Genomic DNA, 23090 nt, shown 5'->3' with positions numbered 1-23090 from the left:
TATGTGGTTAAGATGAAGACGAAGATAATACAACGACTGAAATTATAACATAACATTTATAATTATTTTTTTTTATATTAATTACCGAAACATTTAATAATTACCTAAATACCCTTACTCTTATATATAAGAGGATTAAAGTTTAAAACAAGATTACGTTTTGATTTAATGAAAAACTTACTTCTTTCTTACTTCTTGATTTCATCTCTTCCTTATTCAGTCTTCTTCTCATATCCTCCTTTATTCTATTTCACCATCTTTACATCAACGAAGCAGCACACTACACTGATATCAGAGCCAACAATCTTCTGACCGTTGGAAAATCATTTTTTCCCACTTTCACTACAAGAAAAAATAAACAAGAACTGGTTATTTGCGTCATGGTTGGAACAAGATCGAAAATGGAGAATCAAGATTCCAAGAAAAACCCGGATCACATCAACGAATGTTTGGAGGAACACAATTCTATAATCCAAAGATTAGAAGATTCTGTTCTACAAATCAATGAGCAATTAAGTATTCAGAAAAAGAGTTTCGATGACCTTAATGCTCGAATAGATCTACAATTCAACAATTTACAAAAGGGATTCGAGACGATGATCGAAACATTGATACAACAAATTAACAACAATAATACTGATAGCAATCGGGGCATTCCATGAGAACATCGGGGGCATCATAACAATCCATCATTAAACATTAATTCAAATACAAGAGGAGTTCATACAAGTAACATTCAAACTCCTAATACAAACAGTGTTCAACCGGATAATATAAATGCAAGAAGGATCATAATTGTGAAGAAGATAATTTTATATTTCAAAAATATAACAATTATCATGATCAACACAATTTCAGACAGCCAAGACCATATCATATTCATAAAAGTCTAACAAGAATAGATTTTCCTAAATTCAATGGAAAATATGTGGATGACTGGTGTTGGGATCGGGATCGCCGATAGGAGACCGGGGTCCGGCTAAAGGAGAATGCTTACACACACACTCAACGGTTGATACTAATCTAGTTAAAGATTAATATTGGTCTCAACACTACACAAGTTATCACAAACTCTTGAACTGAGTTTAAGTGCGGAAGTAGTTTATTTCAACTTGAAGCAACACACAAACGGATTGGATGACAATGATAAATGGAATAGAGAAAGAACACAACACACGATTTATGGATGTTCAGAGATAAAACTCCTACGTCACTCAATCTTCTCAAATCTTCAGAAGGATATTCACTAAGAATATTCAATCACACTTTACAATATGTCAAATAACCGAGCCTTATTTACTACTCGTTATTGACTTACAACTCTTACAAAGAATGAATATAATTTTAATACACTTTAACACTTTTGGACAAGTTATAATGTAAGAACAGTAGGCTTCTGCTTGTGTTAATGGATGATGTTAAAGACAATGTATCACTTGGTCACTTTCTGGTAACTGCTTGCTTCTGTTCTTCAACTTCTCCTTAAATAGTAGAAATATGACAACGGTTATGTTTCTCTTTCAACGGATATTTGCATGGTAATCTTTGAACTTTATTGGTTGGTGAAAAGGAGTTGCATGACATTAAATGCGGTTGATGCTTCCCAAGAAACAATGCAGCCGACCAGTTTGTCTTCTATTGAGTTTATCAGCTGGGTGGTTTTGACAGTTACCTAATCCTTGGGGGCTGCTTTTGGACTTATACCAAAATAGGTATTTGATCACTTGGCAGTCTTCTGCTTTCTGCAGTCTATCAACAGACTTGTATCAAAAAGGAAATGGCACAGTCATATTTGAAGATCTCCTTCTGCATATTCCCAAAGTGGACCTATTGCATCAAAATGGAAATTTTCAGCAATTCCATATCTTTGATTTGATCTGTTGCACTTCCCGTTAATTTTGTACGATCGCTTAGGATTGAGCCAATAATTTGAGCCGACCCGACTTCGTACCGGTTTGCTGTTTCAACATCGGTTGACCGGTCTTACTACCGAAAAGTAACAATCGATCTCTGAGTAAGAGGTTTCACCGATCCTGAAGTTGAGCCGAACCGATCTTCTACTGATACTATTGCTGAGAAAATAGATTAATTAGGGAGTTCTGGTTTGTGTCGCTTCTATGATATCGGTTGATTGGCCAAATTGAAAGTATGACCACTTCCTGTTTTTCCTGCACAAACGGTGAATTTGGTTAATTTCTTTAGATAGTTAATTACTTATTAATTAACTATCTAATTTATCTAACAGCTGGATATATTCAGCAGAAGAATTTTTGCGATCGATGACACTCTTCCAAATATTAAGGCAAGAATTGCTCGATTGCATTTCATCGACAAAGCAAAAATGTGGTATACAAACTACAGATCAATGTTAGACCTTAATATGATAGTAACATGGGATATGCTTAAAGGGGAAGTTACAAAGAAGTTCGATTTAAAAATCTTTGATGCCCCAATGAGTGATTTAATGAACCTTAAACAATCAGGAACTATAGAAGTACATAATGACAAATGTACAAAAATTTCCTACAAGTTTTCTTGAATGCTCAATGATTATACGATGGATTGCTACTTTGGAGGACTTAGACCAGAAATTGCTAATCTGGTTAGACTACTCAATCCTACAAATATAAATGATTTTATGGCAATGGTCCGAGTTCAAGAAGCAACATATACGTCTTATGCTAAACAAATACATTTGTACAACAACGGTCCTTCATTGCTCCAAACTCCGGCCAAAAGACCATTCAACAATAATTCTAACATATTCAATTTCAAAAGAATAGATCCTAAAGTTGCAGCAGAAAAAAGGATAAGAGGAGAATGTTATCATTGTCCGAAAAAATTTAACTCTACACACAAATGCAAAGCAATTGTTTATACATTAAAAATATCCGAAAATATTGAACTGCCTAATGACGAATAAATAGAAGTTACAGATACAGAAATAAAAGACTTATCTACAGTTTCATTGAATGACTTGACAAGAAATTATCATATTTTTCTTTTACTTAGAAAAATAAAAATTTTGTTTACAATACCTCCCTTATACAATTAACCATTAAAGTCCATTCTTGTTTAAACTTTTATATATATATATATTAAAAAACATTACACGTACTGCATCTCAGCTCATATTAATATTACTATATAATGTTATTAATGTTATTGATATTTTTTATATAAGGCAGTTTTAGTAACAAATAGTAACGGTTTATAGCGTCATTACTCATTAGTAACGGTCTTTTAAGCTCTCACCAACAAATTTGATTATGTATTCATTGGTGGATTTTTCTGATTCAATTCGATTTCATTGTAGAGATCCACTTTAGCATTGTTAATAGTTGGATTTTGGCATATTTTGAAGAGAAGCGCAAAGACAAAGACAATGGTGTTTCTTAAGACGAGCATGGAAATAGGGCTTACCAGGACTATAATTAATCGCTAGAAATAGTAAGTGGAAGGAAGACGAGCAGAGATCCATGAAAGTAGGATTATGATTAGCTCTAATCGTGTATATGCTCGTGTTGTGTTCGTTTTGTGCAGACTCGTGATCGTGTTGTGATCGTGTTAGTTTGTAATTGTGTCGTGATCGTGTCGTCTCGTATTTGTGTCGTGTCCCGAGTGAGATAATATAATATTGTGTCGTTCCGTACTAATATCATGTTGACTCTAATCTGAACTAAGGGGGTAAGTAGTTCGGTTCGGTCGGTTTATTGATCGAAATCCAAATCCAAACTGTTGACATCGTTTATTAAATTTTAAACTGTCGTTTTGATCGATTATGTTTGAACGGTTAAAAGATCAGTTTGAATATAATAAATATATATCAATAACAACCTATACTTATTTCTATGTACACGAACAAATACAAATATTATGAATAAGATTGAGTAACATAATTAATGAATAACCATAATTTTCAAAACACAATTTAATTAGCCTAAGACTTTTTTTTTAAAATATCATATTAAAAATAAGTCAACAATTATGAAATTAAATTTATTTATTATTAATAATAGTTAATATTTTTTTATAATCTAGTAACAAGTATTTAAATTCATGATATTCTTTTATTATTATTAATTTAAATGTGTGGTATGAACTAATATTTTTAATAATTACTCATGATTGTCGGTTTAATATTCGAATTTTGTTCATCTTATTTAAATATTATTTTTTAAATATTTGGTTGGTTTAATGGCTTAATGGTTTCAGTTGCGTCGTCAATCAAATCGTTGAAATTAATTTAGTAAAAATGAAATTGTAACTAATTCAATTTGACTGTTTTGGTTTGATTGGTTTAAATCGAATTACTTTCCCTCACCATGCCCAAATTCAGTTTCATTGAAACAAATATATATATATATATAGCAAATTGCTTTTTTCACCTCTTCCCATATTTCCACCCCCGCTTAATTCATTAATTAATTTCAAAATGACTTACTTATCTCTACCACCTTTATATATTTACACATTTCTTATTTTATTTATTTTATTTATTTTATTTTATTTTATTATTGAGTGTTTTTATTAAATATAATTAATTAATTAATTTTTAATATTTTTTTAACTTTATTTATTTAATTAAAAATACAAAATATTATTATTATTATATTATAATTATTTAAAATATATTAAATATTGAAATATATAATAATTTAATAAAATATAAATAATTAATATTTTATTATATTAATTATATATATATATTAAAATACTTACAAAAATTATTTATCAAATAATAATTAATAATTAGTCTAATTATAATATTTTAATTAATAATATTATATATTAATAATTAGTCAAACATAATATTTTTAATTTTAATTAATAATATTATATATTAATAATTATTTCTAATTTTAATTAATAATATTATATATTAATAATTAGTCAAACATAATATTAATAATTATTAATATTTTTATAAATAAAATTATCTATTAAATAATAATTAATAATTAATATAATCATAATATTTTATTTAATAATATTATATATTAATAATTATTCAAACATAATATTTTTAATAATAAGTCTTAATAATATTATATATTAATAATTAGTCAAACATAATATTTTTAATAATAAGTAGCTTCACCGTCGCCCTAAAATAAATAAAATAAGAAATGTAAATATATAAAGATGGCAGGGTTAAATAAGTCATTTTAGAGTTGATATAAAGATGGCAGGGTTAAATAAGTCATTTTAGAGTTGATTAAGGAGTGAGGGAGGGGAGTGGGAATATGAGAGGGGGTGGGAAAAGCAGCTCCCTATATATATATATATGATTAAAATTGTCGGATTATAAGCATGTTATTTTTAAATATAATTATATTTTTTCATATTTTTGGTACCCTAAGATGTAACTCACAATTTTATTATCAATTTTTAATAAAATATTAATAACAGATTAAAAACAGTTGTCATTTCATCGTAATTCAATAAAATGAAGAGAATGACTCATTATTTATTTAAGTAAACATATTTTATTATCATTATTAAATTTATTTTATTATTTTATTAATTTGATTCTATAATTAGTAATTAGATTTAATTTTATTTACTACAAGCTGTAATTGAGTTTTGAGTTTTAATAGTTAATTGAGTTATCGGTTGAATAAAATAATTAATAATTTTTCTTTATTAACTTAATATATATATAATAGATGAGAAAAATAATAATTATATAAATTTTAATTAATATACTTAATTATTATTTATTTTAATTTGAGTAATTTTTATTATTAAAAATAAATTTTAATTTTTTTAATAAATAAAAGAGTATAAATTATTGAGAAAAATAATTAAAATATATTTATAATGGCATGTACAATAATTTTAAAAAAATATATATTTATAATAAAAAAAATTTAAAAAAAATTATTAAGTGTTTTTAAATAATAAAAATTAATTTTTTTTATTAAATTAAAAAAAATAATGAGAAAAAATAAAATTATTATTAAATATAAAAGAAAAAAATAAATATATACTTAATCAACAAATATAATTATTTTAAAATTAATTGAGTTATTTTCACTCACATCCCACGCCCGATTTAAAACTCGAACTAACCGAGCATCAGCTGTATAGTACCCGGGCCTAACTCATTCTATTCTATTAGGTTGTCTTCTTCAAATATTCATCACGATAATCTTCCTCTGTATAAAACCCTAAAAAAACTCTCGGAGCTTCGTTTTTCATCCGTTACCATGAGTACCATGAAATTTTGCCGAGAGTGGTGAGCTCTCTCTTCATTTCCTGTATTATTATTTTCATCTTTGTTGTTTTAGTATTATGCACATAACAATTAAAGTTTGAAATTCATTTCAGCAACAACATTCTCTACCCCAAGGAAGACAAGGAACGAAGGATCCTTCTTTTTGCCTGCCGCAATTGCGATCACCAGGTCATCATCTTCCTCTTTTTATAATGTTCTAGCAGTATTGCATTTGAATGGTTTTATATCCAATTCCAATCATTTCAATCAATGAATCAAATGCTCAATTGGAAGTAATTAATGTTAACTTATACTGATCATCATCATATATATATATATATATATATGATAATAATGCAGGAGAAAGCTGACAACAATTGTGTATACAGAAATGAAGTACATCATGCAGTTGAAGAACGTACTCAAATTTTGCATGATGTAACTGCAGATCCAACTTTACCGAGAACAAAATCTGTTCGTTGTACATCATGTGGCCATGGAGAAGCTGTTTTCTTCCAGGTATGAACTTTAATTTGTTGTTTTTCGTATCCATATCCAATCAGTTTTGACATAGCTCTCACCAGCTGCTTCCAAAGTATAATATTTTCTTTTGTTTCTGTATTGCTTTAGTAGATATATATTGACTCATTTGGAAACACTTTTTGTATTTCTAAGTTAATATTTATTATTAGTGAGAAAAAAGATATCTTCATGCTGATAGTCATCGTGATGGAGGGTTTTATTTATTTTGGCTTCAATTTCCATGCATGCAAATCATATATATGGGAATGAATTATAAAACATATATTTTGGATGCAGGCGTCTGCTAGGGGAGAAGAAGGTATGACATTGTTCTTCGTCTGCTGCAACACTAAATGTGGCAACCGTTGGAGGGATTGAAGATATAACTGTGTGCTTGTTTTGGGGAAGAATAAAGAATTATCAAGCGTTGTTCTTCGTCTGCTGCAACACTAAATGTGGCAACCATTGGAGGGATTGAAGATATAAATGTGCTTGTTTTGGGGAAGAATAAAGAATTATCAAACATTGTTCTTCGTCTGTTGCAACACTAAATGTGGAACATGTTGTTCTCAATCAATGCAATTGAAGAATACCTGTTTATAAAGTTAGTTTTTTGTGACATTTGTTTCAGCTTTTGAATCCCATAAGGATCCTGCAACAACAACAACAAAAACATCAATGGAAGGAGAAACAATAATAATAATAATAGATAATAAACATTAATTAATATAATTATGAAGCAATTCCATGTTTCTCCCATCTAGATTTCTCTAAACCCCACCCCCTTGTATTAAGTGTTAATTATAATAATGGTTAGTTAGTTTTATTATGTTATAAATGTAACTATCTAATTATTTGAAATAAATAATACAATTTCTAATTTACCCTCTTTCTTTCAAGATTCTAACCATTCTTGATCAGTTCAAGATCATAACCAATATCTTTTGAAAAGGTATTTAAGAGATGGAGGAATGAGTTTACATGTTATAACTCTTCTGAAAATACCAGATTATGTAGAAAACCTTAAGAAAAACTCTAGGAGCTTCGTTTTTCATTCCACTACCATGAAATTTTGCCACGAATGGTGAGCTCTCTCTTCATTTCCTCTGTATTTTCATCTTTTTGTTCTAATATATATGCATGCACACAACAATTAAATCAAGACTCGTTTTAATGAAATCGGTATTGTTCTTGTTCGAAATTCATTTCAGCAACAACTTACTCTACCCCAAGGAAAGACAAGGAACGAAGGGTCCTTCTTTTGGCCTGCAGCAATTGCGATTACCAGGTTCTTTTTATAATGTTCTAGAATGTATACTGTTTTCAGTATGCATTTAATAATGGGTTTATATCCAATTTCAATGAATCAAATGTTCAATTGGAAGTGTTGTAGTTGTAATGTTAACTACTAATCATCATATCTGATAATAATGCAGGAGATAGCTCACAACTATTGTGTATACAGAAATGAAGCACATCATTCAGTTGGAGAACCTCGTACTGATCAAATTTTGCATGATGTAGATGCAGATCCAAGAACAAAATCTGTTCGTTGTACATCATGTGGCCATGGAGAAGCTGTTTTCTACCGGGTATAAATTTTGTTGGCCATGGAGAAGCTGTTTTCTACCGGGTATAAATTTTGTTGTTTTTTGTATCCATATCCAATTTTGACATAGCTCTCTCCTATTTACTATTAATGCTTTCTTAATTGCTTTAGATATTAATTGGCTCATTTGGAAACACTTTTTGGATCTGGGTTTGGATGAGAAAACTTCATTAAATTTATGTCTAACTAAGTTTTGTTTCAAAACCCGTTATCTCAATTTAGATCTATATCCGAATGAATGAAATACTTTGAAAAAAAAAATTAAAGGTGTTTCCAAATGGGTACATATAATAGGTAGCCTTAGTTCCTATCTATATATTATGAAGTAATACCTGTGTTGAATCACATTTTGTTTATATGATCGCTAGGTAATACACAGGTGGTATGTCTATCAGACGAGCTTTTTTTAACTTAGTAGTATTTCTAAGTTACTATTTATTAGCCAGTGAGAAAAAGGATATCTTAGCCAACTTCATGCCTGATGGTCATGATGGTGTTTATTGTAGTTGTTTTTGGCTTCACTTTGTATGCAAATCATGTGGAAATGAATAATCAAACATATTTTGGGTGTAGTCGAATGCTAGGGAAGAAGATGGTATGGCATTGGTCTACGTCTGCTGCAACCCTAAATGTGGAAACCGCTGGAGCAATTGAAGAAGGGAGAAGAAGAAGAAGGTATGACATTGCATCTCTAAACCCATGAAACAATATGGAACAAACTTCTTAATCGTGTAAAGTATAATAACAGAATAAATAATACTTTTCGGGTTCAACAGAAGATTTGTTCTTTGGAGTTCCTTTCCGCGACGCGACGATGTCTTTGTGACCTTACTTTTCTTATAACTTTGTTGTCCGGTTAACTCTCTAAGAAATTAGTGTGTATATTTTATTTCCTCTTTTTTCCTTAGATTTTTCATTCCTTTCTTTTAGCCGAGATTCTTCTAAGTCTCTTCTACATTTCATCAAATTACTTTCAAAAAATTCGAACAAGCCTTCAAAACAATTTTATTCACCTTTTAATTTGGTCTCACAAAGAATATTCTTATTAATTTAATTTGAAACATGACTATATATATATATTGAGTATATATGGCCATGCATGGGGTCCAATTTGGGAATGTACATATTCTAGGTGAGGGTGCAATACAGAGTATATAAAGTTGTTAAGAGAAGTGTATAATGTAGGTAAACATGGGAATTTCCATGTTGATTGAGTATGTAAATATGGGAATGCCCATATATGGAGTTGTATTTTATAAATTATATTAATAGATGTATTAAAATAAGTTTAGACATAACTTTAGTCTAAACTTAATATATAAGTATTGTTAAGATATTTAAATTGATAGATAGATAGATAAAAAAATATATGGACTATTATTGACTTTATTCGTTAATCAATAAAACGGGAGATGACCTCCTCTGCGTCATCACTTTTTTCTGATAATTCTATCTTCTTGTTTTTCTAGCTTTTCATTTCAAAACCTAGCTATTCTGTTTTCTTAATATGGTATCAGAGCAAGGTTCAAGAACCAGGTGAATAATCTACTAGAGACAAAAAAGGAATTCAAAGGGTATCAGATTGAAGACAGAGAAAGAATGACACAACTAGAGGACAATCCTCTATATGTATATGCACACGACAATCCTGGTATGTCCATTGTTACTACTATATTCAATGGAAATAACTATATCAGTTGGAGTCGAAGTGTGCATATCGCACTCACTGCTATGTCCAAACAAGGGTTTATAAAGGGATCAATTCCTTACCCAGAAAATATTGATGCTCAAATTCGTTGGGTTAAAGCGGATTCACTCGTTAGATCTTGGATTTTGAATTCATTGATTGTTGAAGAGAAATAAAATTTTATACACACTAAGACTACAATGGATCTATGAGAAGGAATCAAGAAACGTTATCAAGTCAAGAACGAGCAATCATCCTTCCAAATTCAGAAAGAGATTAGTTCGATGAAACAGGGACCAAGAATAATTGAACCTTATTATTCCAAAATGAATCGATTATGTTAAGTTCGATGAATTCTTAACGGGTTTAAATGATTTTTATGACTTTATAAGAGTCAGATTCTTATGTCTGAATTAGAGCCAGATCTTGATAGAGCATATGCATCTATTCTATCGGTCCAAAAGCAAAGGGAAATCAATCATGTTGGAGAGGAGATTATAGAACATTCTGCAATGGCATTCAATTCAGGAGGAGGAAAGATCGGTAAAGAAAAAAACACTAAAGGGGAAGCTCAAAAGGAAACCTCTACTGCAAATTTTGTCGAGGAAATGGAAATCTACAAGAGGTATTTTTCAAAATTATTGGGTACCCTAACTTGTGGAAAGGGAAGAAAGATGGAAAGAAGATGAAAAACCACATTAACATGGCGTCCACTCTCCTCAACTATTTCGATGATGATAGTATAACTTTCAGGGGGAAAATACTCAAGAAGCTATCTCTATGCTGAGTGCTCTACTGAAACAAATGAAGCAAAATAACTCTTTTTCTTCTGAAACATCAACTAGCAAAAATGTCGTAGGTCAGTTTTGTTCTAATATTTTTTGTGAAATCCATAATTGTTCAAAATCAAACAAATACAATGATTTAAAATTCAAAGAACAATTATGGATTATTGATACTGGTGCTAGTAATTATGTGTGTTTTGAAAAACAAAATATGTTTGAGGTTAAAGCATTGGTTGAACCAGCCTGTATATACCTTCCAAACAAAACAAAAGTATATGTTAATTTCATGGGTAGAGTAAAATTGACAAACAAAAATATTCTTGAAAATATTTTCCTAATTCCTGAATTTGAGTATAATTTGATTTCTGTTTTAAATTTGTTAAAACCAAACAAAATAAAATATTTTTTTATTCTTCATATTGCAAAATGCAGGACCATGGTTCTGGTGATATCTTAGCTATTGGTTATATTTCGAATTCACTATATGTTTTGGATACTAGAAATTCATCTTTTTGTAGTAAGAACAATGTTGTTTTGAATAAGACGGGCAGTTCAATTTGTACAAATGTTGTTGATTATGATTTCTTATATTTTAAATTTCGACATCCTTCTAATTGTGTATTGAAACAAATTTATCCTAATTACATTTCAAAAACAAAACACTGTGAAGTGTGTAACAAATCTAAAATGCATAGACTGCCTTTTTCAATTAGTAAAATCAATAGCTCAAAATATTTTGAATTGATTCATGTTGATATTTGGGGTCCTTATAGAGAATAATCTTTCATTAATTGTCCGTTTATGCTTACTATAGTTGATGATTTTAGTAAATGCACTTGGATATTTCTAATTGAAATTAAAGAACTTATTTTTTATATGATTATTGAGTTTTATGAAATGGTTAAAACTCAATATGATGCAAATATCAAAATAATCCGAACAGATAATGGTACAGAATTTGTTAATTCAAAGTGTAAATTTTTTTTCAAATCAAAAGGAATTTTGCATCAAACGACTTGTGTCTACACCCCACAACAAAATGGGGTTGTAGAAAGAATACATAGACACTTGCTACAAGTTGCAAGGTCTTTAATGTTTCAATCCTTTTTACCAATAAAATTTTGGACATTTTCCATTCTTATGGCCACGCATCTTATTAATAGAGTGCCATCTCAAAATTTAGGTTGGAAATATCCATTTAAATTTTAAAAAAACATAAAACCAGTTTTAGAAGACTTAAAGACATTTGAATGTCTTTGTTATAGCTCAAATAACAAATCAAACAAAACCAAGATTGATATTAAGGGAATAAAATCAATTTTCTTAGGATATCAAATTGGTCAAAAGACATATAAATTGTATGACCTTGAAAATAATAAAAAATTTACATCTAGAGGTGTAAAATTTTATGACCATTTGATAGAAAGAAATATCAATTGAAAGATATTCAACGTAATGTTTCTGTTGAAGTTAAAAATAACTTTTGTGATGATTTTGAAGAATGTTGTCCTAATCAAAATAGTACAAAAACTAAAATTTTAACTGAAATTTTTTCACAAGATAACTTGACACAAAATGAACAACAACAAGACAATTTTAACTTAGATCAAACTGAAGAAGAATCATTAAATTTTGATGATATTACTTTAGATAATTTTCAAAAACCATTAAGAAAAAAAGATAGAATTAAAAGAAAACCAGCATGGACAAAGGACTATATTATGAACATTAATAAAAGTCATTATGTTCCAAAAATCTTTCCTTTCCAAAATCACTTAAATGATTCAAATAAGTAGTCATTCTTAATAAAAATTACAAAAATAAATGAACCTCATTCATACAAAGAAGCTTGTATGAATGATGGTTGGAAAAATGTCATGGAACAAGAATTAAAAACCTTAGAAGATAATCAAACCTGGAAAATGGTTGATCTTCTAAAAGGAGAAAAAATCATAAGTTGTAGATGGATATTCAAAACTAAAATTAATTTTGATAGTACAATTGAAAAATTAAAAGCAAGACTTGTTGCAAAGGGATATAATTAAAGGGAAGGAATAGATTATATAAATAGTTTTTCTCCTGTAGCTAAAACTGTTACTATCAGACTTATTTTAACTCTTACTGCTGCAAATAATTGACATCTACATCAAGTAGATGTCAATAATTCATTTATTCATGGTACAATTGATGAAAATATTTATATAACAATACCTGAAGGTTACTCTAAGTCTGAAAATGGAAAAGTGTGTAAACTTTTAAAAAGTTTGAATGGTCTTAAACAATTATTTAGATAATGGAATACTAAATTTACAAACAAACTAATTTCTTTTGGTTTTAAATAGTCTTCACATGATAATTGTCTTTTTGTTTATCATAAAGAAGATAAAATCATTGTTTTAGTTGAATATGTTGATGATATGCTCATTTTAGAAAATGATCTGGTTGAAATTTCTAGAATTAAAAAAATTTTGGATGACTGTTTTTCTATTAAGGACTTAGATGAAGCAAAATATTTTCTTGGCCTGGAAATTAGTAGAAATAAAACAGGTATTTGTGTTAATCAACATAAATACATTATTGATATATTAACTAAGACAGGTTTACTTAGTTCCAAGCCAGAAAAAACTCCTATGTCTAAAGGACTGAAATTAGAAAAAACTGGTTATGATCTTTTAAAAGATCCTGAAAAATACATAAGACTTATTGGTAGGCTTATTTATCTAAATTTCACAAGATTAGATATTGCTTTTTTCTGTTCAACAGTTTAGTCAGTACCTGCATCAACCAAATGTACTTCATTGACAATCAGCTCTAAGAGTTCTGCGGTACCTTAAAGGTAATTTATCACTTGGTCTTTTTTATCTCTACAAAACTAACAAAATCATCTAGTGTTATATAGATGCAGATTGGGCAAATTGCTCAAACAGTCGTAGGTCTTTAACAGGTTTCTGTATTAAATTGGGAGATTCAATTATATCTTCGAAAACAAAGAAACAAACAACTGTTTCGAAATCAAGTGCTGAAGCAAAATATTGCAGTCTTGCATCCTCGGTATGTGAACTTTTTGGATTTCATATATTCTACCTGATTTAAAAGAATTTGTGCAGTTGCCTATTACTATATAGTGTGATAATCAAGCAACAATACATATAACCAAAAATACAGTCTTTCACGAGAGGACAAAACATCTAGAAATAGATTGTCATATTGTTAAGGGCAAGTTCAAAGAAGGTTTCATTGTCCCTAAGCACATTTATACTCACTTACAAATTGCAGATTTTTTTACAAAAGCTTTGGAGATAAAACAATTTCAGAACTTGTTGTCCAAGTTGAACTTCAAAGATGTTCACCTTGAGAAAGGAATGTTAAAATAAGTGTATAATGTATGTAAACATGGGAATGTCCATGTCGATTGAGTATGTAAATATGGAATGCCCATATATATAGAGAGTTGTATTTTATAAATTATATTAATAGATGTATTAAAAAAAATTTAGACATAACTTTAATCTAAACTTAATATATAAGTATTGTTAAAATACTTAGATGGATAGATAAATAAAGAATATGGATTATTATTGACTTTATTCATTAATCAATAAAACAGAGATGATTCATCTACCTCATCATTTTTTATTTTATTTTTTATTTTATCTTCTTGTTTTCTTTAATTTTTCATCTCAAAACCTAGCTATTTTAGAGAGATCATCAAAAGTAAGATCTTTATTTTATTTTATTATATTATATTGGGATTGAGATGAATTCATTCTTATTCTCCCCTATATGTTATAACATTTAAATACATTAACTAGACTTTCATAAGCACAAAATAAATATGCAGAACTATAAAAACGGCACTGTATAAAATATAAAGATAAATATGACATAAATTAAAAATAATTTTTCACATATTTTTTTTTTTATTTAGAATGTTAACAAAATATTCATAATCATAATATATTTCAATTTAAGATATTTTTAATAAAAATTATTAATTAATATTTTAACCCTGCTCTTAATATTTGAACTATTATAAATAGTTTAGTTAAATATTTTTTGGTAAAAATAAAATAACACATTTTTAAATATAAAATTTAATCCTTATTTATTCAATAGATTAATAGTTAATATAATTAAAAAAAAAAAAAAATTTAAAATTTATTAATTTTTGTACCATTATAGTTACAGTTGAATATAACTTTTTATATTATTAATTATTTAAATATATGTATTTATATTTTTTAAATATATAATAAATATTTATTATTTTAATACAATATAATGAAAAATTGTATTTATAAAAATATTAATTCTTACATTTGTATGAGAAAAAATGTTAATTAAAAAAGAAAAATTAATATAAATATATATACATATATAAGGAGAGAAAAAAATAATTATGATAAATAAATTAGGAAAAGAGAAATTATATAATGATATGGATAATTGTAGAGAGTGCATGTTCTACACCTCCACTATTTTAAATTAAGAGATATTATATATATATATATATATATATATATATATATATATATATATATTAAAAGTTCATATAATTAAAATTATTTTTTATTAAGATTGAATATAATTTTTTATATTATTATATATTTTAAATAGAGAAATGATTAGGTAAAAGAATTTGGTGAGGGAATGACTTGGCATTTCTGAAAAAATTAAATAATTTTTCTTTTTTCTCTCTTTCCTCTCACATTATGCGAAGTCATTCCCTCACCAAATTCTCTCTCTTTATCACTCCCCAAATTCTCTCTCTTTATCACTCCTCTTTTAAATATATGTACTTATATTTGTAAAATATATAATAAATTTTTATTATTTTAATATATTATAATTAAAATTGTATTTATAAATTTATTAACTTTACATTTTATGTGAAATAAATAGTTTATTAAAAAAATGAAATGATGAGAGAAAAATATATATATTATAAGAGAAAATATATATTAAAAATAAATAAATTAAAAAATTTAAAATTACAATGATGTGGATGATTGTAAAGAGAGTATTAATTCCTTAAATCTTATTAATTTAATTTGTAAAATTATTTTGATTTAAATAAACTCTTAAAATTTGATTAAATTTACAATTTTATAAAAAATAAATAATTTATATTTAAATCTTTTAATAAACATACATTACTTATTCAAATAAATAAAAATTTATACTCAATTATAAAACTCTAACTTCTTTTAATATTATCTTCATTTTAGATTAATTTTATACTTAAATTATATATACTCTTTCTTTATTAAGGTAATATATAGACTAGGAACAACCTGAAAAAAGATCATCTGGTAGTAATATTAATCCCCACAGAAACAAAGAAAGTTGAAAAACAAACCTAATTCATATTCATACTAAATCAAAGAACATATCCCAGAAAATAAAAAAAAGAGAAAAATAATGAAGCAGCCTCAACAATATCCCTCAACACCTATAACTACTACTGCTATAACAACAAACTCGATCCCCTACTACTACCACACCTAACATGACACAACTGCACTAATCCCGGATGATTTGCAAAATTCGGAAGTTAGACGCGAAAACTTTTTAGGGCAAATACCCCAAATACAACATCCATCCTCATCTCTGTCGCAACGAATAGTAAGTATTATGGAAAAGAAAAGAAAAAAGACATTAATTCTCTAGCCATCCTTCTATCGGGTCTCTCAAGAACCAAGCATAATCGGCTTCCCCAAACTTTGGAGGCTCAAGTAAAATAGAAAGAAAAAATTTAATACTCCACATCATCATAACAAACTCCATTCATATTCATTCTCTCACTTTTTATAGCACAAGAGCTGCTGCTTTCTCTTGGCAGATTAGAGAGGAAGAAGGATGAGCTACCAGAGGTTCATAATGATCCGCTCCAGCACCACACCAACCTGTAGAGTTTATTTGAAAATATATCATTTGTAATTTTCATGGATTAATATTTCATCAAGGAAAGTTTTTCATACAATCATGACAGATCTTGCAAATACTTAAAAGGTTTGTTCATTGTACCTGTAAGTCCCTCCTAGTTCAATTTTCAGAAAAACAAAAAAAAGGGGCTATAATACTTACCAGTTCCTTTCATGAAGAGGAAAAAAGGGTGTTGTGAAATTTCACTCCTTGGACGATGTGGGAGAAAGAAGACACAATTTTCTTCATCAACCATTGCATCTGATCCATGGGCTTGCACCTGTATGTACATACACAATTGTCACTCATCGTTCTATCCATCTATTGTTTTAATAGACATAAAAGAAGAAGAAGAAGATATTCATTCTTATTACCACATAAATCTCTCTTTTGAATTCAGTTGCAAGGCACTCAATAGCTATATCATCCCCAAATGCAGCAGCATGACCAGCTCGGTTCTCGTCTACAGTTAATAAACCCTCCTCTGTATATTGCAGAGTGATGATGTCGAATTCGTCGTCTGGACAACCTGAGATGGACATGTACTTTGCCCAACTAGGACCATCATCAACAGCATCACATCTCTCTTTGTAAATAGACTCAGCAGCCATTTCTCTTCATATAATCAAACAAACAATATCATGATTTGTTCGAATTTCTCAATAACAGATAAATCCAGCAAATGTCTCAAGATGCAACATAAATGAATATTATAAAACAATCAAGAACTTCTTTACCTCTGCAATCCCAGCTGAACAAGTTCGTCAATGGCTGCATCCAAGGATTCACGATCTTCCTTCTTGGCCAACAACTTAACCTCCTGAACAACGTGAATCCCCCAACCAAACTTCAGATCCGGTGAATACAGATGCTTTATAGCCGCATCTATCGCCTTTCTCTCATCCCCGCTAACAGATTTAAGATCTTCCAAGAACCTCCTCACGGTCCTACGCCGGAGTTCTCTTCCGTTTTCCAAAGATCTCATCGATTTCTGAGACGCCGTGAAGAGACAGTTACCGTCCGCCTCTACATCTCCTCCGTGCGTTAGCCTAAAAATTGCCGATCTGATCTGAGACGAAGAAGAATCTCCACCTGGATGCTTCCAGAGGACACCTTTGGTGTAAAGTCTCTTCAAATGGCGTCTTTGTTGTTCTTCGAGGCCGGAAACATCCTCCCATGAAACTGTTATTGCGTGATCTATCAATGAAACATCGGATTCGATTGTATCGATAGATGGAGCTGAGGTTGGATCCCTCCAAGAAATTGTCGGAGAAGAAGCAGTTGAATCACATATAAGCTTTCCCATTTCTTGTATAGATATTTGATCTTTCTTGGGAAAAATTTGTTGAGTTTCTTCTCCTCCCCTTGTCCTACGGAGAGTTCCAGAGAGAGAGAGAGAGAGAGAGAGAAAGAAAGAGAGAGAGAGATTAGGGTTAACGGATAGATGGTGGCAGATCACACGTGGGGACATCTTGGGTTTTGACCGTTCAAGGAGCTTAGGTCCATACGAAAAAATTAAAAAAAAGAATATTCCTCGTTTAAAAGAATAAACTTCATTTTCGCCCTTCAACTGTCATAATTTACGTCTTTTGACCATTAACTATATTTTCGTAATATTAGGTACCTGAAGAGTGAAGATAAACTCAAACCTTTCCCAAAAATCCAGGTGTGGATTGTAGTGCCACGTGTCACACACGTTCCACGTGTCTAGGACACGTGGAATATCCTTGGTAGGTGAGAGAAAGCATTCGTATATGATTGATTTTGAAGATAAAGATCGGACCCATCTGCATTTTCAATCGCCGGCGCCGGTCCAATTTGATCCACCGGAAAAAAACGAACCAGACAGCCGGCCGGCCGACCGACCAACAAGAAGCAGTAACCGCCATGGGGTCAGTCCGGGTTATTGAGCTTCAACTAGTAGCCTTCATAATGGTGTTCTCCATAACTGGTCTAGTACCCATTCTGGACATGATCTTCCCGGCCATGGCATCCTTTTACCTCCTCATATTATCTCGATACGCTTTCCCGTCGAGGAATTCATCTGCAGCAGCTTCAAGGCAGGAGATTTTCGATGGAAGCACACTGTTCAAGCTATACGTTGTTGTGGGGACGACTGTGGGGTTGTTCCTTCCACTTGCTTACGTTTTGGGAGGATTCGCCAGGGGAGATGACTACGCCGTTCGATCAGCCACACCTCATCTGTTCTTGCTGGCATTCCAAATACTGACGGAGAACATAGTAAGTGGTTTGTCATTGTTCTCACAGCCGGTTAGAGCCATGGTGCCGTTGCTGTATACGGTGAGGAGAATATTTGTGATTCTTGACTGGTTGCATGATGTTTGGATTAGTAAGACATTGCCTGCTAATGCTCAACAAAGGGTATGAGTAATTAGCAATAATAACAAACAATGATCATAGTTAGTAAGTAATTGATAATAACAAATTAATATTAGGATGTGGGTGCAGGATGTGTCGTGGTTTTGGTTTGGGAGGAGTCTAGCGGTGGCGAACATGGTGTATTTTTCTGTGAATCTGCTATGTTTTTTGATCCCTCTATTTCTTCCAAGGGCATTCGAGAGCTATTTCAAGGAAAGAGATGATGATGATGAGCTTGTTTTGAAGAAGGCTGAGGAGCGGCAAGCATCATCATCACTGTCACTAGATTCCGACAAGAAAGCTGACTGAAACCAAGCAAAGATCTTTTTTTTTCTTTTCTTTTCTTTTTTCAATTATCCACTAATCAATCCATCCATCCTCAATAATCTGATACTAGCTAGTTGCTGGAGAGATGGCTTGGATTCGTCCTCCTTTTGATTACTTAGAAAGTAAATAGGATAAAAGATGTATTTTAAAGTTTTATAGTGAGAACTGGGCTTACACATAAGTTTACTCATATTGGAAAGATTTTCGATGACTCATACTCCTGATTGTAACAAGAAAATGAATGGTCATAATTTGTATATTAGTCCATGTAATGACTGCATAAGATTATAGGTTATGTAATTGTACATCATCAGACAACAAAATCCAAGGTCCATGCAGATAATAGTCCCATCTTTTGGACCTAAGAGGATGGAATTGGATAGCCCATTAACTTGATCTATGCTATTTGTGAGTTTTGACATGGGATTTTACAATTTCAAAGTTAAACCCTAAAAGTGACAAACAACCCACGTTGCACTTTGTTCATGCAATATCTTTTTTATCCACGCTATATCTTTGATTTTCAAGGAAAGTATCTTAATTGAAATTAGAGATAATGATGTGAAATATTGTGCTAAAAGACCACTTATCTTATAGGCTATGCAAAGAAAATGAAGAAATAAGAGGTGGAAATTATGGGAACTATCTATAGAGGAAAACAAGAAGAAATAAACAAATTAGGAAAATGAGGTACGAAATCAAGCACAACACAACAAATGTCCCATCAAGTTAATGAAAAGAAGAAACATTGATTCAGTCCATATAGAATGTAGCCAGACAGCTAGCCAGTCATTCCAATTGGAATTTACCTACACATTAGCTTTCTCAACCAATAATTCAAAAATCACTGGAGCAGATGAGAAAAATGCCAAGCAAAACTTGACACTTCGACATGGCAGATGTAATCATGCAAAAAGCCTTTAGATCACGAGGGAGAGAATCGATAGTCTTGGGTAAAAATATCAACATGCGAATGGGCAAGATGAACCAACAAAGAGATAGACTATAGACAAGTAGAAGAGTCCATCCATAAGCTCAACATCGAGTAACTTCCCTACTCAACTCAACAGACAGCACAAGTGATGATGTGCAGACTACTAACTTCTCTTTATCCTCTCATTTTTTGTCCATTTATTAAATCACACCCAGACCGGTCAAAAGACTCAAAACCTTTTCATATTGACTGATACACTTATTAGGGTAGATACATTTTCTTCTTTTTTGTTAGGGGAAAATCAAAGTACATTAGAAACCAATAACATGGTTGTGAATGGATTCTATTTCTATTATTGTGAAAACCTACCTTTCAATTGACGTAAAGCTAGACAAGGATCCTGAATTAAATCAAACTGCAGTTTACCAAAGTGAACCTAACAAAGCATTCAGCTAGTAAGGGACAACAAAAGTTAATTCTAGAGAACTGGCACTGATTTTGAACACCTTTGAACAAACATGTGCGCTCAACATCAGCTAATATTCACCTCAGAATTGTGTGGATGTAGAAATTGCAGCAGGTTATCAATAATTGAATAGTATAAAAAGGTACAGAAGTTATGATCATGAATTGTCAACTTCATTGCCATCTTAATCGTTATAGATCAACTTAGATAAAATAGTTTTCAAACTATCAGTTTTACCTGTTTTCTTGTGCTTCTGAGCGGAAATCAGATACATACAGCAGCATACCAAGTCTCATATATGTCTGAAAAACAAACAGAGAGCAATTGGATCAGAAAATTGACATGAACAATCCAATTGAGGAAATATAAGGTAAATAAAACAATATAAATCGGGCTAAATTATCACAGAATCTGACTCGAGCCTTAAAGCAAAAATAAAATAAAAAATTACAAAACAAACAAACAAACAAACGAGATGTTTGGCTTGAAATTGCCCACAAAATGTGGACTAATATGAACTCCCCATCCTTCTATTCCGGGAGACAGGCCATGAAAGAAGAATGATCTATTATTTTATCATCTTTTTCTTGCTTTATTGGAGCCCGACCAAACATTTGTCGGAATTTGGCATTGTTGCTCAAATACTACTATTATATAGGAACGGACTATCAGGATAAAAATTGTGCATGTGCAGAAGAGTGTTAAATCCCATAGGCCAAAGGCTTGATTACAAGAACAATGCTGAGCTGACAGTGATTATTCACAAATAAGCTGCAATAACAAACTCCAATATATTGCAAGTGGTGAACAAATGAAGACGCGTAAGCAAGATTTATTGAGATGCTCATGTTAGTTGTTACCCACCTTCTCTACAGAATTAGGATTTAATGACAAAGAGCACTTGCATATAAATTTACCAAGGAAACAACATTACGTGAATCTGAAACTCTTTTCCTTTGGGAGATGTGGGTTTGATTTTTCCATTAAAATGTGGAGGTAAGTGATGTGGGCCATCTGATAGAAAATTAATTAAAAACAGTTTATGTATGGTGAAAACACCTCCACGAAGACAACCTGATCAACATATAATTGAGAATAATTAGATTTCATTATTATACCTTATGTTAGTGATGTTGTACCAAAAGAAAAATTATTTTTAGTGGAAATCTTAATTAAAGCTACAAAAAAGGAAAATATCACAAGGACATTATAAATGATTACAGCCAAGTAAATCACGGGCATCACAAATTTTACAACAAAATCCAAATTCAAATTTGGAAATGAAAAAACTTCATTGCATCTATAAATATAACTAGATGATCTATATTATGTAAGTGAATAACATTCTCAATAATATAACTTCTTTAATTTTTAACAAGATATTAGAGTTCCTTTTGTTGCCTCTGTGAATGACCAGAGTAACAATTGGTGGAATGCTTTAATAGACCTATTTACATATTCCAAAATTAATATTTCCTATACAGACCAGAGTCGAAGAAGAAGTCTGGAGAATGGGAGATGAAGCTAGAGAACGAGAAACCAGATACAAACACATGAAACGAATGTGTAACTAATGTTAAAACCTAAGACTATTGCAAATCCAAGGTAGACATAGAAGTTACTAACTTGGATTTGGGAGAAAGTGTTTTTTTTAGTGAGACTCTTTTTCATTAAGTTACAGTCCTGTGAATATCGCATGTTATGTGGGCCAACACAGATAAACCATTACAAACCAAGTCATGATATGAGTTGTCACAAGTTCAGCATAATGAAACTACATAAGAAATAAGACAACAACAAAAACTCAACAAGCAGAAAAGTGTAGAATATCATAACAAGTCGTAGGCATTGAAATCAGTGTTGATTATAGCCCAGATAAGATCTGTCTCTCCTCTCTTGTGATTCTCGCCCTTTTTTAAGGTGTTGAAACATTATATATATATATATATATATATATTGGGAAAGGCTAGAACCTAATTTTAATAAATAAAACACAATGTCATTACAAAACAAAGAAACAAAAAGTAAAGATACACAACAAACTAAGTATTGCAATAAAAAGTAAACACCTAACCTATCTCAATAAAAGAGAAACAATCAAATGAAATAAAAAGAATAATAAATTAAACACCAAATCATCCTCTCTAAGAGTCTCACGGGCAACACTTGAGAGTTATGTAAGGACAAAGAATCAAGAGTTGGTATTCATACTCATTTTTTGCACTCAATTAATCTG

The 23090-nt window shown here is 30.3% G+C and overlaps 2 protein-coding genes and 1 pseudogene across 2 annotated transcripts; 2 read left to right on the top strand and 1 right to left on the bottom strand.

Moving 5' to 3' along the window:
- The first annotated feature begins 6197 nt into the window (after positions 1–6197).
- LOC124925286 lies at positions 6198–9005 on the top strand (annotated as a pseudogene).
- A 7164-nt stretch (positions 9006–16169) lies between these two features.
- LOC124922319 lies at positions 16170–18216 on the bottom strand. The gene is made up of 4 exons (XM_047463051.1): positions 17486–18216; positions 17123–17363; positions 16911–17028; positions 16170–16729 (listed from the first exon to the last, which is right to left on the bottom strand). Exons 1-4 carry the CDS (start codon positions 18052–18054, stop codon positions 16632–16634), a joined length of 1026 nt encoding a protein of 341 aa, XP_047319007.1. The 5' UTR covers positions 18055–18216; the 3' UTR covers positions 16170–16631.
- Positions 18217–18553: 337 nt separating this feature from the next.
- On the top strand, positions 18554–19678 carry LOC124922320. The gene is made up of 2 exons (XM_047463052.1): positions 18554–19130; positions 19218–19678. The coding sequence occupies exons 1-2, from the start codon at positions 18636–18638 to the stop codon at positions 19434–19436; spliced, it is 714 nt and encodes a 237-aa protein (XP_047319008.1). The 5' UTR covers positions 18554–18635; the 3' UTR covers positions 19437–19678.
- The last annotated feature ends 3412 nt before the right edge of the window (positions 19679–23090 follow it).

Source organism: Impatiens glandulifera, chromosome 1, assembly GCF_907164915.1.
Source record: "Impatiens glandulifera chromosome 1, dImpGla2.1, whole genome shotgun sequence".
NCBI lineage: Eukaryota > Viridiplantae > Streptophyta > Magnoliopsida > Ericales > Balsaminaceae > Impatiens > Impatiens glandulifera.
Note: the sequence above shows the minus strand (reverse complement) of the source record. Positions and strands in the feature narration are given on the sequence as shown.

Excerpts from the sequence above, each read along its gene's own strand:
- LOC124922320 (XM_047463052.1), top strand. The coding sequence starts at position 18,636 with ATGGGGTCAGTCCGGGTTATTGAGCTTCAACTAGTAGCCTTCATAATG. Across the intron at positions 19,131-19,217 it reads CTGCTAATGCTCAACAAAGG|GATGTGTCGTGGTTTTGGTT; the intron begins GTATGAGTAATT and ends ATGTGGGTGCAG.
- LOC124922319 (XM_047463051.1), bottom strand. The coding sequence starts at position 18,054 with ATGGGAAAGCTTATATGTGATTCAACTGCTTCTTCTCCGACAATTTCT. Across the intron at positions 17,364-17,485 it reads GTTCAGCTGGGATTGCAGAG|AGAAATGGCTGCTGAGTCTA; the intron begins GTAAAGAAGTTC and ends GATTATATGAAG. Across the intron at positions 17,029-17,122 it reads TCAAAAGAGAGATTTATGTG|GTGCAAGCCCATGGATCAGA; the intron begins GTAATAAGAATG and ends ATGTACATACAG.